We start from the raw sequence: 16,769 nt of genomic DNA, 5'->3' as shown, positions 1-16,769 counted from the left end.
TTGAATGTGCAATAAGTAAAACAGTGCTTCTTTTGCTCTTGTATAAAACAGTTGAATATAGATAAGAATCATTTTTGTAATATCCATCTTTGAAATTTGGATTGAAGTCTATGTGCAAAGCCAACAAATTGTTTGGTTCTCCAATATGATTTAGTCCAGTCAATGCAATACGTGAGAGCCCTCTTTATATTGAGTGGTTGTTGAATGATCTCTGCACCATTTTGTGGATCTTTGAAAAATGTTGACAATTTCATGTAGTGATTAATATGAAAATTAAAGACTACTTTTTGTAACAAGCTTTGCCAAAGCAAACGGTCTAGTCTTGGCATGCTGGTGCGATGGTTAAATGAAAACCACTGTCACATCAATGTGACCACAGTATGTTAGAAAATACAAATGTTAAATTTAAAAATAAAATCACTGATGTGATCGATTTAAAAATCAAATGGCTTTTGAGTTGCATTTGACCATTGCCTTTAATAAAAATAAGATAACATCATCAGCCAACTAGGCACTCAGATTGCAGGCAGCTACAAGGTGACTATTGAAGGTAAGTGACCCTTTTTATTATGGTCGCTCCCACTTTTTGACACTGGTACTCATGTTTTGTGACTGGTGAGCACAGGATCCCTTCTAGCAATCCGCCGTGACAGTGCTCTTTCCCTAAAAACAAGGTAAAATGGGTCGAATTGTCACAGAAATGGCACACACTTTAGCACCCTTGTAAGTCCATAGCAAGTGGTGCCCCTAGTTACTAGGGCATGAGTACTAAAAGGGTCCCTAAGGACTGCAGCATGCATTATTCCACCCTAAGGGACCCCCATACAAATTGCATGCAGGCTGTCATTGCAGACTGCATGTCATGGTGCAAACAATGAATGAAAACAAGACCTGGCACACACACTTTGTGCCATACCAAAGTCACTGCATGTGATAAATGTAAGTCACAAACTACAGCAGGCCTTGTAGCCCTAAGGCAAATAGTATTATCTTACATATGAGGACATATCTGCATGAGAAGATATGCCCCTCTGTTGTCTAGTTCAATTACAAGATGGTACAAGGGAACAGGGAAGCCATCTTAAGTATATGCACTGAGCACTGTTAATTACAAGTTCGATTCAGAAAAGGGGGTGGTGATGAACAGAGTGTCTGAATTAAGCAGACCACTCTTACCCAGTCCAAAGATCAGGGCTTGATCCATCACTGTTATTTATCTCACTGCACCATCCCAGCTCAGAACCTGGCTATATGCAAATCAGTCTGTCCCTGGCCCATTGCATCATGGGAACAGGGCAGACTAAACTACCAAGCCAATTCTTCACCAGAAAGGAGACAAGCTAGCCAAGTTCTGAGCTGGGATGGTGCAGTGAGCTAAAAAACGGTGGGAGCAGCTGTGGTCGAGGGGGCATGCGTGCATAGGCTCCCGGGGGTGCCGGGGAGTCCAGGAAGGGTGAAACCACAATGGACTCTAGCTCTCTGGAGGATTGGGGGACCTTGTTGATACCAGTGGCCCACTTCAACTCGGGCCAGACGCAACTGGTGCTGTGGTGTCTTCGGGTGGTGGATTTTTTCTGTTCTTGAGGCCTCAGAGTCTTTGCTTTTGGAGTTCCGGCAGGATGCAGAGGGAAGGGGGGGGGGGGGGGGGGGAATAGGTCCGCTGCTCACTGGAGGTCCTGGTCTTTATCTAAGGCAGGAAATCCTCCCCAAGGTTCTGGAGTTACAGCTACAGGGTAAGTAAACTTTGGTGCAGTTCTCGACAAGGGATGCAGACAGGCCAGCAGGGTTGGTACTTCTTCTACACTCTCTGCTTGTGGCTCTTCTGTGTCCCCTCTTAGGTCATCAGGATACGCTCCTCTGGTGCCAGGGTTTCTCCCCACTAAAAACGGAACTTAGGGGCATTAGGGGGGTGTAAAGTAGTAGCCAATGGGCTACTGACCCTTGAGGTCACAACGCACCCTATATGACCAGGGAAGACCTGTGGGAAGTGGGCATAACCCTGTCCCAGAGTTACTAAGTATGCCATTACAAAGATGGTTAATTCATAAAAATAGTTGCCATCTCACAGTAGCCTATTTTAGGGGTGGTACTAGCCTGGAGGTCGCGCACCTACCTGACTAGCTAATTTCCCCATCTGTCCAGATGCCACGGGGCCCCCTGGACAAAGGGGGCAGCTTCCTCTCCTGCGAGGGGGCGGCAGATTTCACATTTCAAAGGAGGCAGCCCTTTGAGGCTTTCTGCCCAAGGAAGGTTAATCAGAAGTTCATCCAGTGGGAGGAGGTGTTACAGGCTTTTGTTTCGGGTCTCCTGAGAGCAGAGGCTCTCACCCTAGGAGCTCAGAACAGTGTCTCGTGTGGCAGACTAGCAGAAATCAGTCAGTGAGCACACCAGAGGATGGTAGGATTTCAGGGAGAACCTCCCTGAGTGCATGGATAGATAAATCGATCACGAGAATCAGTGTGGGTTTATCAATATGAGATGTTTGATATGAAACATCCTTATCTTCAGTGAAGCCATCATGCAGCTGGAAAACTCGTTTTCACCAGTGTCTAGCACATGTTTTAAAATGGCTTCCCTGGTCACTTGTACTGGCAGTAATAGGACTGACCGGCACAGGGGCATATCTATTCATGCAGTTATGCCCTCACATGTAATATTAAGCACCCTACCTTAGGGCTGTCCGGCCTGCTGTAGGGGTGACTTACAAATATTACATGCAGTGTTATGGGACATGGCACACAGGGATGTGTGACGGGTTTTCACTATTGTCTGCACCAAGACACGCAGACTGCAATGGCAGCCTTGCATGTGCTTGGGGAGGGTTCCCTTAAGGTGGCACAATCCGTGCTGCTGCCCTTAGGGACCCCCTTTAGTACCTCAGGACCTAGGTGCCAGGGGCATAATTTACTATGGACTTACAGAGTGATAAAGGTTTTGCCGATGGGGGGAAACAATCGTAGAGTTGTGGGAAAGAGCTCTGGCACTGGGGACCTGGTTAGCACGAACCCAGTGCACTTCCAGTGGAAATCACATCAGTTATCAAGCAAAAAAAGGGGGTGACCATGTCAACAAGCATTGGAAATGCAATAGGTCTCGCATTAGAAAAGTTGGAGCTATTGGTCTTGTAAATGACAAATATTTTATTTATTTGTTGCTTTTTAAAATAGCTAAATTGATAGCTTTGTCATTTACAATGCCAATAGTTATAACTTTCACGAATGTGAAACCTATAGCATTTGGAATGCAACATGTTTTGTATTTACGGGACTTAGATGGCAGCTCTGGTCGTTAGGCCACATCTCTAGAGAGCAGGAGAGTGCAGCAGGGGAATCTCTGAAAGGTCCCGTGTTGGAGAACTTTCTGCTCCCAACTGGTTAGTTGGGCATAAAGAAGACAGTCATCAACACTTGAAGATAATAAGTCCTTCAACTCCTCTGGTGCAGCCTCTGAGATGTTTTAAATTGACTTAGAATCTCTGTCTAGTGATGATCATTTTTAGGTGATTTTCAGCTTATTGCCTTCTGACTGTGCGAGCCACATGATGCTGTGATTGAAACTTATATATTTTTTAGCTTATTCTACAGAGTATAACCGAGTTGCATAACAATGAACAAACCTATAGAATAACTCAGTAATACTATCTGAACTCTGCCTTCCCGCTCTTAAGTGTAACAGACAAACACCCTCTGTGTGCTTCACTCCCAGGATTCACCCTGAATTTAACAAGAAGTGAATAGCTTTAAATAAATGCAGCATCCTAAGCACTGTGATTTGCGGAGCCAAATTCTATGCTCTGTACAGGGTGTTGTATTAACTATTACAAAGCAAATCGCTTTTTGTTACCCATCTGTTTCATATCTTAGTTTGGCTAGCCAGTGTTGTCCATAGTAAGATTGGACCTAGCCAAGAACCTGTTGAAATGGAATTGCAGGGTTTGGGTGTTCAAGTTCACTTTTCAGCAATTGTGATGCTGGTGAAGCAGCCTTTAGTGCTGTTCTGATTGTTTTAGTGGTCTGCATTCTACCAGTCTTAAAGGTGATCTCTTCAATCAGATGTTCTTGTTGAGCCTGCATTTCTGTTTGTGCTTCTATGACCAAAAGAGACGGAGAAACCCCTTTTTTTATGAGTTCTTGAGAGCACCGCATGTCACCACATGAACACTAAACAGTGTTAGACTAAACGTCTGAGCTGAAGAACTGTTCTAGGGCAGCATGCCAGATGTTTAGGCTCTTGTGAAGGACCTTCCGAGTTGCTGCCTGTGTTGTTTTGAGTCTTACTTTGAAATTCATTCTGAAAAGTTTAGCCTTTAAAACATTCTTTTTGTAAAGCTTACGTCTGCAGGTTCTACTCTAAGAGGGCATTGCTGTGGGGAGGGGGGAGGAGAAATGCGACACGGCCGCAGCAGGGGGCGGAGCGGGGAGAGCGGCGATGAGGGCTCTTTATCTTATCAATGTAGCTGCAGCTACCTGAGAGCTCTCGCGATTATAGACATGGGTGCAAAAGCAGGAAAACGCCCAATCAAGTGAAATCAGACAAAAGTGGGCGCATCCGGAGAGTTGGGAGATGGATGTGAAAAGAGACTTATCCGATGAGGAGTGACTTTTTGATTGTACTTTCTGCTGGACATAAAAGAATATTACACAAAGAAATGCAGCTTATAAAATAATGTACCAACGGAGTATGACCCTGAAAAGACTGCATTACATGTTTCCCACGACCTGTGATACATGGAAGGAGCAGTAGGGTCAGATCCCTCTGTGACTATTCTAAGGCCGAGGGCGGATTCTACTGCAGACACTTCCTGAACGGGCCGGTGTCTCACATGCTAGTGAGGGCACGGCAGTCAGTAGCTTGAAACTGGAGGAAGAGCAAAGCCCCTCACAAAGCACACTAGTTTGTCAGACTCTGGCAGGTTTTAGTGAGGGGGGATTCTGAGCACTATCAGTCAAACAGAATAGAAACTCTCCAACCGGTGACCCCCCCTGGTGTGATATTCCACCACATTACAATACAAGTGCATCCCTTGTGGAGAAGTGTGGCTCACTGGTTAGAGGAGGCAGACCTGGAAGCAGAGGTCAGCCCGGGACCAGGGTTAAATTCCCGGCTCGGCGGGGTCTTGAGTCCTAAAAATTTCCATGGACTCGACAATTCTCGCTCCGGTGCCTATTCGATTCACGGGTTCACACTCTGCGACTCTGGGCAATAGCTTGCTTAATCTCCACAACGGCCACTCTCGGCGGGATGCCTGGCTTTCACCTTGCGGATACCCTGCCGGGGTTATCTCACAGGGGAATACCAGGACGGGTTCCCTAAGCAAGCGCTTAGAAACCGGTTGGTGATTTGCGCTATATAAATTCCTGTACATTTACACATCCCTTCCCCACACCCACACTTAAGGGCTTGGCTCGGAGGTGTTGAGTGGGCTGAGGTGTGACTGTGCCTCGACGGAAACATCTGTGCCAGCTGTGCCCAGCGGCCCCCGCCCAGGCCACACTTCTAATGGCAAGAGTTACCAGTGTCAGGAGTGTTAATGCGGGCCCCTGGGAGGGGGGCAGGCAGGAATCTGTGGCCCCTGGGGGGCAGGTGTGCGGAATGGCACTAGCAGGGCAAGGGCTGTGCCCCTCCGGAGGAGAGACCTTAAAAAGAGACCACCAGAAGCACAGGTGGAGAAACCGAGGGGGCAGGGAGAGAACAGACGAGTGGAGGGAGGGAAGGGGTGCGCGGTGAGAGAAAGGGGAGAGCGGATAACTCAGAGGTAAGGGACAGAGAGAAGTAGAGAACGGAAAAAATAGATAAAGGAGAGAAAGAAAGGAGTGAGACATAGTGAAGAGAGTGAGGCGGGGGAAAGAAGGAAACACGGGGAATCGAGAGGGAAAGAAGAGATGGCGAGGCAGAGAGAAGGGAGAGAAAGAGGTGAAGTAAGAGGGATAGGGAGAGACAAAAGGAAGACAGACTGCAACAAACAAGACGGAGGGCATTGCTGTGGGGAGGGGGGAGGAGAAATGCAACACCGCCGCAGCAGGGGGCGGAGCGGGGAGAGCGGCGATGAGGGAGAGACACCGCTGAGTGTGAAGCAGCAGGGGCCTTTGAAGTGAAGCTAAGCTTCACTTCAAAGGAGTGGGAGGAGTGCTGCTGGGGAACAGATGGCGATTTGATGATGTGCACGCACATTTTAGGTCAATGCGCTTGCGCATTGACCTAAAAGCGCATGGGCACAGCATCAAATCGCCTGTCTAGGTAAACCTTGGGTAAACCTTGTTTAAGCGCCTATAGTCTCGCTCAATGCGCATGCGCATTGAGAGGCGAGACCTAAAAAGGGCTACCTTCCTACAGACGCTCTAAAATAAACTCTGGGAAAGAATTGCTGGCCCCGGTATGACATGGAGGCTTCAGGGGAGGTGATCTTTGAGCCTCCACAGTAAGGGATGAACGGAACTGCGGGAAGAGGGTGTTTGCAGTACTGCCATCACTTTGGCTGTCTCCATATCTATATCTTGGTCCACTATGTACCAAAGAGGTGCTCACCATCAAAGGGCATGTTAAGCAGATTTTGCTGAGCTTCCAGCTTAAAGCCAGAGATACAGAGACATGTGTGCCTGCATAGCATAGCAGAATGCTAGAATACACTGCTCCTGATCCGGTTTTCTATGCTCTTCAGGGAGGTATTGGAGGAGCTCCTCCATTTCGTCCAAATGGGCATGATCATATCCTGCATGAGGTCTGTCAGAATTAGCAATGCGCAAGTATTTGGTCGATCACCTGTTTACCTGTTGCATCTATAAGTTTGATTTCCTGATCTGGTGGCAGAGCATCCCTGCCAGCTTGAGTTGGCTCGCTTACTGGCAGAGGATTTCTAGAGAATCGGGTAGGAGCAGACCGTGAATATAGATGGGTTCAGAAGGAGACATTATATTTTTCATCCACTCTAGGTGTTATAACCCTAGCCCGGACAGGTCTATAAACATGTTAAGGGTACGCAACAAAATGCCCTTGAGCATAGGGAGGTACTGGGTGGAGTGATGTGTGGACGAGAGGCTTTTGAAGAGGAATCACTTCTCTAAGGGCTCAGTATGGAGTACCACATTATAGAAGGAGACAGCCCTACCAATGAGAAAGGATGTGGAAGCATTCGGAGTGGATAGGTCTGCAGGGTAAAGGTCTAGGTCTATGTCCTCAGGTAGTTCTACATAGTAGGAGTCCTATTGGTCACCCTGTGAGGGAGAATCAAATGTAACATCACCTCTCGGCCACCCATGCCTACCCGTGTCAGTGTGTGGAGACCCCAAAGATCTAATATCAAGGGGGTCCTCTGGAGAACCAGGTGGAGAGGGCTGAGAAATAGTATGAGGTGATGTGGAGTACGGAAGTAAGGGGCTGGTAAGCTTTATCTTCTTTCTTGCCTAGTTTTGCAAGGACCATAAATTCCAAGCTCTCCTGGAAAGATAGCTGACATTACGAGGGTGGAGTAGCACGGCCCGAAGGAAAGGCAAGGATGAGGCCCATGTGGGAATGAATGACTAGGTCTTTCTGCGTTGAGTCGAGCTGCTCCTGTATCTTATGGAGAATTGGATTGACTTCACCGGTGACTAACTTGCTGGTTGACGCCGAAGTCTTTAACTCTGAGGGTGACGTCGCGGCATTAAGGTTATGGGGTCCGTTGTAGTTGTTCACCAATCTTAGATTCAAGATCAAAAATAGGGGCTTTTTTGGTGTTTCTGGATAACTGCTTTGGTTTCTTGATCACCTCCAGTAGAGGTTTGACTGGGGTATTGAAGTTGAAAAAGATTTGATGGTGGTCAGGCCAGTCAATAGGAGCGATCGAGCTGATGGCGATCAGGTGATAACTGCATCCTTTGGAATGTATTGGTTTATTGCAGAGTTGATTGAGATCTGGGTTACTCCAATGGATGTTAATATCACCCAGAAACACATCTTCCATGTCAGTTAGGAAGAACCTGGTATTTAGGACAGATAACTTCTGTGAAGAGGGCTCGATCACCCGGAGGGTGGTGGATGGTTTGGAATTTGATAGAAGGGGAATTTTGCTTCGAAGTTCAGCCTCAAGGTATTCGAAGGACGAGTAATCTGCCTTATTTAAGGTGTTGAGTCGTAATCCTAATTTGTGAATTACGGCTAAGACTCCACCAGATCTTTTAGGTCTGTCTTGTCTACTGATGGTGTACCCAGGAGGGGTTAGCAGGTCAAGTATGGGGGAGGCGTGTTCATTTAGCCAAGACTCTGTGAGGAAAGCAATATCTATTTTTTCCCTAAGCATAGATTCCGCTATATCCGTAGCGTGCTTGGCAGCTGATCTACGGTTTAGGAGCATACAAGAGAGAGAGAGGGCCGGGCTTTTTGTTTTTTGAGGAACTAAGTGTTTGGATGGTGGTGAATTGAACTGTTGGTTTGGGTTAGTTTATGGTCATGGGGGATTCTATTTGAGCTTACGATAACTGGGATTGTGGAGGGAGGTTTGGCCAACCTAGTTTTGGACTTAGTAAGGTAGGATTTACCGAGAGCAGCGGTTTCAAGATAAGGCTGCTGGATCTGTAGGGTAGACGACATAATGGTGTGTGGTGCCAGGGAATATGATTAGAGACTATGGAAGGAGAGTCTGAGAGTGGAGGTAACTTATCACTTTCGGTGTGGGAAAGCTGGAAAGCTTAGCCTGCCTGGAGATGTCAAGTCTAAGGAGTGTTATGTCATTTGTCAGGGAGTCAATTTTCTGGTCCATCCCAGACAAGATCTGCGTGAGAGAGGGATTGCCGCTTATCGCATTGTGAGCAGGAGGATCTAATTCAAGTCCAGGGAACAGAGCATGGGATGTATTTAAAGGGTAGGGTTCCTTATCATTTGGACTAAGTTTGAGGATTGTCCAGCGGGGATGAATGGGGTCATTAATGGTAGGGAAGGGTGTGTTTGCAAAGGGTTCTGGTGAAGCCGGATTAGCGATGGGGCTCAAGTAGCTAGGTTTTTGGTGACCTCCGATGTAATTAGGGACCGAGTATCAGCAGATTATGGTGGGCACAGGAGATGTCTCACCAGTGATCGCTTGAGTGCTGTGTGTGACGGAGGGGAGGTAAGGTTGCAAGTCAAGGCAGGGGGGTGACTCCAAGAAGGTGAATAAGGCGGGGGGTCGGTTCTGTGGTGAGTGTCAGGGGGATGCAGGTGTGAGGGACAGATAGCTTTGAATAGTGAGAGGATTGAAAAATTACAAAGTGTTGATTGAACAGGGAGAGGTGAGGGTCGGTTGCTAGTATAAGATTGATTCCTATCTTAACAATTTAAATATCAATGTCACCTCTAAAAGATGGAGAGGGGACTGTTGTTAGTTTTGTTCCCTAGGGTACCTTGGTAGACTTGGTCACTAGAAGCTGGAGAAGGAAGATGTTTTTCCATTTAGCTGGGCGTTTAGAATAGAAGACAAAATTAGTTTTCTTGGTGCCATTTGTCAAATTATTGTAGGTATCTGCAATTAGAGTCTCCAGGGTGGTTCAGTAATTTGTGTTTTTCTTTTCCTCATTCTTTAAGATATTCGTAGGGTAGTCAATAGTCCATGCGCTAGGGCCATATCTAACCAAAAGTAGTGTCGAGAAGTTTGTGAGGGAGCATTTTAAGAGACATTCTAGTCTGATCTCCACGTTTCTCATTACTGAAGATGCAGCCATTCTTCCCAGCACTGGTGGCAATGCCAGGTGTCCACATTAAAAGTGGGAATGCTTTTTAGGAGGGAGAGGGGTTAATGCATTTTTAGCAAGGAATCAAGGGACGACAGATATTTAAAGACACCCTATCCTATTAACCATTGAGTTTCACCCAGAATCACAGACCGCTGTAAGTTCGGAAAGCATGCGAACCCAAAGCGCCTTTAGGCATAAATCTAATGTCGATAGTCCCGATACTGGTGGATGGACAAAGGAATGGGTAATACTGCACATCAGCAATCAAATCAAGTGCCTGTTTTCATGTTACCCATGTTCTCATCCAAAGCAGGAGGCTGCCAGCAGTCAAAAGTGAAACAACTTCCAGACAGTCATCCAATAGGAGGTACAACAGCGAAATGAGTACTCATCTCAACCGGAGATTTAGCTCTGCAAGTTCGGTGCTGTGGACGGTGCTCCATTCACACCACTTAACACACTGAGTATGTAAGCTGGACATTCACTCGACATATTGCAGCTTGGTCCTCTCCGTGTTCTCGCACTGTTGTAGCAAAGGAGTTGCTCACTATAGTGCAGCCCGCATCCTCTAAAATGACAGCGCCCACCCAGTGACACTACATGCGAAGCACAGCGTTCCATCATATTAGTGCATGCCCTCCCCCGTGGTAGTAGACAGAGCAAAGTGTGCACTTACCGTTGTGCAGCTCTCCTGTCACTGTGCCCTCCCCCTGCGAACTCCCATCTTGCTCCCTCCACTTCCAGTCGATGCCGCGTATAACACGTGCGCCAGGCACCATGTACTTGAGCACCTGGGAGCGCACAAGCCGCCTCTGGCGCCGCAGGTTGGCTTCTGCTTCCTTGGCTGCTTTTCCTAGAAGAGACACAGGGCTGACGGTAAGTAACACAAGCAATATCCATTGGAGTGCAGTGAAGACTATGAGAAGAGAGACTCCATGTAACCCACCGATGTCAGGCTGCCAGTGGCGCTCAAGGGGACAGGGCGTAAGCTTTTGAAGGTCCAGTGGAGACTGAGTTCACCAACCAGGCGGCCTCGGATAATGGACAGCTTCCATAAACTACACAGAGAGCAGGGCATCACTCAGTACACAGTGGAGCTATGCCTCTGCTGACAAACTGAAATAGATCTCGATCACACTAGGTTTTTAATCTTGTCCTATGACCCCACCACTAAAATTTGTGGGTGCTTAGAGAATCATAAATCAGTTTTCACTCTGCACACAAAACAACCCGCTCCGTTGTAATCAGGCGTGGCAGCACACCCGGGAGGCATTCGGCCCCTCGGGTGGGAACGCTATGATGAAACATGCCACCAAGTAGGTTGGTGAGTGAGGGTTCTTCTTAAAAAGTAATTTTTTCCTTTTCAAGCTAATACAAAGTAGTAAACCTTTCTGGAAAAGCTCCTTTTTTGTTTGTATTAATTTTGGGGGGACCAGGAGCGGTTACACAAAAACATCTCTTTTTGTTCGATTTTATAGTATATACAGAGCCAGCTTCATTCAGCTACCTCACAATGTACACAGCAGAAAACCTTCCTACACTTTATGCAGCAGAGGCACAACCCACGCTTTACCCAGCAGAGCTATCCCAGGCTTCATACAGAACTCTCCCAGGCTTTACACAACAGAGCTATCCCAGGCTTTACACAGCAGCGCTATCCCAGGCTTTACACAGCAGAGCTCTCCCAGGCTTTACACAGCAGAGCTCTCCCAGGCTTTACACAGCAGCGCTCCCCCAGGCTTCATACAGAGCTCACCCAGACTTTACACAGCAGAGCTCTCCCAGGCTTTACACAGCAGGGCTATCCCAGGCTTTACACAGCAGAGCTCTCCCAGGCTTTACACAGCAGAGCTCTCACAGGCTTTACACAGCAGAGCTATCCCAGGCTTTACACAGCAGAGCTATCCCAGGCTTTACACAGCAGAGCTCTTCCAGGCTTTACACAGCAGAGCTATCCCAGGCTTCATACAGACCTCTCCCAGGCTTTACACAACAGAGCTATCCCAGGCTTTACACAGCAGAGCTCTCCCAGGCTTTACACAGCAGTGCTATCCCAGGATTTACACAACAGAGCTCTCCCAGGCTTTACACAACAGAGCTATCCCAGGCATTTCACAGCAGAGCTATCCCAGGCTTTACACAGCAGAGCTATCCCAGGCTTTACACAGCAGAGCTATCCCAGGCTTTACACAGCAGAGCTTTCCCAGGCTTTACACAGCAGAGCTCTCCCACTCTTTACACAGCAGAGCTATTCCCGGCTTTACACAGCAGAGCTCTCCCAGGCTTTACACAGCAGAGCTCTCCCAGGCTTTACACAGCAGAGCTATCCCAGGCTTTACACAGCAGAGCTATCCCAGGCTTTACACAGCAGAGCTATCCCAGGCGACATACAGAACTCTCCCAGGCTTTACACAGCAGAGCTCTCCCAGGCTTTACACAGCAGAGCTCTCCCACTCTTTACACAGCAGAGCTATCCCAGGCTTTACACAGCAGAGCTCTCACAGGCTTTACACAGCAGAGCTATCCCAGGCTTTACACAGCAGAGCTATCCCAGGCTTTACACAGCAGAGCTATCCCAGGCTTTACACAGCAGAGCTATCCCAGGCTTTACACAGCAGAGCTATCCCAGGCGACATACAGAACTCTCCCAGGCTTTACACAGCAGAGCTCTCCCAGGCTTTACACAGCAGAGCTCTACCACTCTTTACACAGCAGAGCTATCCCAGGCTTTACACAGCAGAGCTCTCCCAGGCTTTACACAGCAGAGCTCACCCAGGCTTTACACAGCAGAGCTATCCAATGCTTTACACAGCAGAGCACTCCCAGGCTTTACACAGCAGAGCTCACCCAGGCTTTACACAGCAGAGCTCACCCAGGCTTTACACAGCAGCGCTCTCCCAGGCTTTACACAGCATAGTTATCCCAGGCTTTACACAGCAGAGCTATCCCAGGCTTCATAAAGAACTCTCCCAGGCTTTACACAGCAGAGCTCTCCCAGGCTTCATAAAGAACTCTCCCAGGCTTTACACAACAGAGCTCCCCCAGGCTTCATAAAGAACTCTCCCAGGCTTTACACAGCAGAGCTCTCCCAGGCTTCATACAGCAGAGCTCACCCAGGCTTTACACAGCAGAGCTCACCAAGGCTTTACACAGCAGAGCTCACCCAGGCTTTACACAGCAGAGCTCACCCAGGCTTTACACAGCAGAGCTCACCCAGGCTTTACACAGCAGAGCTCACCCAGGCTTTACACAGCAGAGCTCACCCAGGCTTTACACAGCAGAGCTCACCCAGGCTTTACACAGCAGAGCTCACCCAGGCTTTACACAGCAGAGCTCACCCAGGCTTTACACAGCAGAGCTCTCTCAGGCTTTACACAGCAGAGCTCTCCCAGGCTTTACACAGCAGAGCTCTCCCAGGCTTTACACAGCAGAGCTCACCCAGGCTTTACACAGCAGAGCTCACCCAGGCTTTACACAGCAGAGCTCTCCCAGGCTTTACACAGCAGAGCTCTCCCAGGCTTTACACAGCAGAGCTCACCCAGGCTTTACACAGCAGAGCTCTCCCAGGCTTTACACAGCAGCGCTATCCCAGGCTTTACACAGCAGAGCTCTCCCAGGCTTTACACAGCAGAGCTCTCCCAGGCTTTACACAACTGAGCTCTCTCAGGCTTCACACAGCAGAGCTCTCCCAGGCTTCATACAGAACTCTCCCAGGCTTTACACAGCAGAGCTATCCCAGGCTTTACACAGCAGAGCTGTCCCAGGCTTTACACAGCAGAGCTAACCCAGGCTTTACACAGCAGAGCTCTCCCAGGCTTCATACAGAACTCTCCCAGGCTTTACACAGCAGAGCTCTCCCAGGCTTTACACAGCAGAGCTCTCCCAGGCTTTACACAGCAGAGCTATCCCAGGCTTTACACAGCAGAGCTCACCCAGGGTTTACACAACAGAGCTCACCCAGGCTTTACACAGCAGCGCTATCCCAGGCTTTACACAGCAGCGCTATCCCAGGCTTTACACAGCAGAGCTATCCCAGGCTTTACACAGCAGCGCTATCCCAGGCTTTACACAGCAAAGCTATCCCAGGCTTTACACAGCAAAGCTATCCCAGGCTTCATACAGAACTCTCCCAGGCTTTACACAGCAGAGCTATCCCAGGCTTCATACAGAACTCTCCCAGGCTTTACCCAACAGAGCTTTCCCAGGATTTACACAACAGAGCTCTCACAGGCTTTACACAGCAGAGCTCACCCAGGCTTTACACAGCAGAGCTCACCCAGGCTTTACACAGCAGAGCTCACCCAGGCTTTACACAGCAGCGCTCTCCCAGGCTTTACACAGCAGAGCTATCCCAGGCTTTACACAGCAGAGCTCTCCCAGGCTTTACACAGCAGAGCTATCCCAGGCTTTACACAGCAGAGCTCTCCCAGGCTTTACACAGCAGAGCTATTCCCGGCTTTACACAGCAGAGCTCACCCAGGCTTTACACAGCAGCGCTATCACAGGCTTTACACAGCAGCGCTATCCCAGGCTTTACACAGCAGCGCTATCCCAGGCTTTACACAGCAGCGCTATCCCAGGCTTTACACAGCAGAGCTAACCCAGGCTTTACACAGCAGCGCTATCCCAGGCTTTACACAGCAGCGCTATCCCAGGCTTTACACATCAGCGCTATCCCAGGCTTTACACAGCAGCGCTCTCCCAGGCTTTACACAGCAGCGCTATCCCAGGCTTTACACAGCAGAGCTCACCCAGGCTTTACAAAGCAGAGCTCACCCAGGCTTTACACAGCAGAGCTCACCCAGGCTTTACACAGCAGAGCTCACCCAGGCTTTACACAGCAGAGCTCGCCCAGGCTTTACACAGCAGAGCTCACCCAGGCTTTACACAGCAGAGCTCGCCCAGGCTTTACACAGCAGAGCTCACCCCCAGGCTTTACACAGCAGAGCTCTCCCCCCAGGCTTTACACAGCAGAGCTCTCCCAAGCTTCATACAGAACTCTCCCAGGCTTTTCACAGCAGAGCTATCCCAGGCTTTACACAGCAGAGCTCGCCCAGGCTTTACACAGCAGAGCTATCCTAGGCTTTACACAGCAGAGCTCTCCCAGGCTTTACACAGCAGAGCTCACCCAGGCTTTACACAGCAGAGCTCACCCAGGCTTTACACAGCAGAGCTCACCCAGGCTTTACACAGCAGAGCTATCCCAGGCTTTACACAGCAGAGCTCGCCCAGGCTTTACACAGCAGCGCTATCCCAGGCTTTACACAGCAGAGCTCTCCCAGGCTTTATACAGCAGCGCTATCCCAGGCTTTACACAGCAGAGCTAACCCAGGCTTTACACAGCAGCGCTATCCCAGGCTTTACACAGCAGCGCTATCCCAGGCTTTACACATCAGCGCTATCCCAGGCTTTACACAGCAGCGCTATCCCAGGCTTTACACAGCAGAGCTAACCCAGGCTTTACACAGCAGCGCTATCCCAGGCTTTACACAGCAGCGCTATCCCAGGCTTTACACAGCAGCGCTATCCCAGGCTTTACACAGCAGAGCTCTCCCAGGCTTTACACAGCAGAGCTATCCCAGGCTTTACACAGCAGAGCTCACCCAGGCTTTACACAGCAGAGCTATCCCAGGCTTTACACAGCAGCGCTATCCCAGGCTTTACACATCAGCGCTATCCCAGGCTTTACACAGCAGCGCTATCCCAGGCTTTACACAGCAGAGCTCTCCCAGGCTTTACACAGCAGAGCTCTCCCAGGCTTTACACAGCAGCGCTATCCCAGGCTTTACACAGCAGCGCTATCCCAGGCTTTACACAGCAGAGCTAACCCAGGCTTTACACAGCAGCGCTATCCCAGGCTTTACACAGCAGCGCTATCCCAGGCTTTACACATCAGCGCTATCCCAGGCTTTACACAGCAGCGCTATCCCAGGCTTTACACAGCAGAGCTCTCCCAGGCTTTACACAGCAGCGCTATCCCAGGCTTTACACAGCAGAGCTCACCCAGGCTTTACACAGCAGAGCTCTCCCAGGCTTTACACAGCAGAGCTCTCCCAGGCTTTACACAGCAGAGCTCTCCCAGGCGTCATACAGAACTCTCCCAGGCTTTACACAGCAGAGCTATCCCAGGCTTTACACAGCAGCGCTATCCCAGGTTTTACACAACAGAGCTCACCCAGGCTTTACACAGCAGAGCTAACCCAGGCTTTACACAGCAGAGCTCTCCCAGGCTTCATACAGAACTCTCCCAGGCTTTACACAGCAGAGCTATCCCAGGCTTTACACAGCAGCGCTATCCCAGGTTTTACACAACAGAGCTCACCCAGGCTTTACACAGCAGAGCTAACCCAGGCTTTACACAGCAGCGCTATCCCAGGTTTTACACAACAGAGCTCACCCAGGCTTTACACAGCAGAGCTCACCCAGGCTTTACACAGCAGAGCTATCCCAGGCTTTACACAACAGAGCTATCCCAGGATTTACACAACAGAGCTCACCCAGGCTTTACACAGCAGAGCTAACCCAGGCTTTACACAGCAGAGCTATCCCAGGCTTAATACAGTAGAGCTCTCCCAGGCTTTACACAGCAGAGGTCACCCAGGCTTCATACAGAACTCTCCCAGGCTTTACCCAACAGAGCTATCCGAGGATTTACACAACAGAGCTCACCCAGGCTTTACACAGCAGAGCTCCCCCAGGCTTTACACAGCAGAGCTCACCCAGGCTTCACACAACAGAGCTCTCACAGGCTTTACACAGCAGAGCTCACCCAGGCTTTACACAGCAGCGCTCTCCCAGGCTTTACACAGCAGCGCTATCCCAGGCTTTACACAGCAAAGCTATCCCAGGCTTTACACAGCAAAGCTATCCCAGGCTTTACACAGCAGAGCTCTCCCAGGCTTTACACAGCAAAGCTATCCCAGGCTTTACACAGCAGAGCTCTCCCAGGCTTTACACAGCAGAGCTCTCCCAGGCTTTACACAGCAGAGCTCTCACAGGCTTTACACAGCAGAGCTCACCCAGGCTTTACACAGCAGAGCTCTCACAGGCTTTACACAGCAGAGCTCTCCCAGGCTTTACACAGCAGAG

At 49.3% G+C, this 16,769-nt stretch overlaps 1 protein-coding gene across 10 annotated transcripts in view; it reads right to left on the bottom strand.

The window, feature by feature from the left end:
• HECTD1 (HECT domain E3 ubiquitin protein ligase 1) overlaps positions 1–16,769 on the bottom strand; it is a 665,243-nt gene that overhangs the window by 283,940 nt on the left and 364,534 nt on the right. For all 10 annotated transcript variants that reach the window (XM_086936975.1, XM_086936976.1, XM_086936967.1 and 7 more), the window contains exon 24: positions 10,357–10,533. In XM_086936975.1, the coding sequence (XP_086793101.1) occupies positions 10,357–10,533 (177 nt within the window). The remainder of the gene's footprint in view (positions 1–10,356; positions 10,534–16,769) is intronic.

This window comes from Lissotriton vulgaris, chromosome 9 (assembly GCF_964263255.1).
Source record: "Lissotriton vulgaris chromosome 9, aLisVul1.2, whole genome shotgun sequence".
NCBI classification, from domain to species: Eukaryota; Metazoa; Chordata; class Amphibia; order Caudata; family Salamandridae; genus Lissotriton; species Lissotriton vulgaris.
Note: the sequence above shows the minus strand (reverse complement) of the source record. Positions and strands in the feature narration are given on the sequence as shown.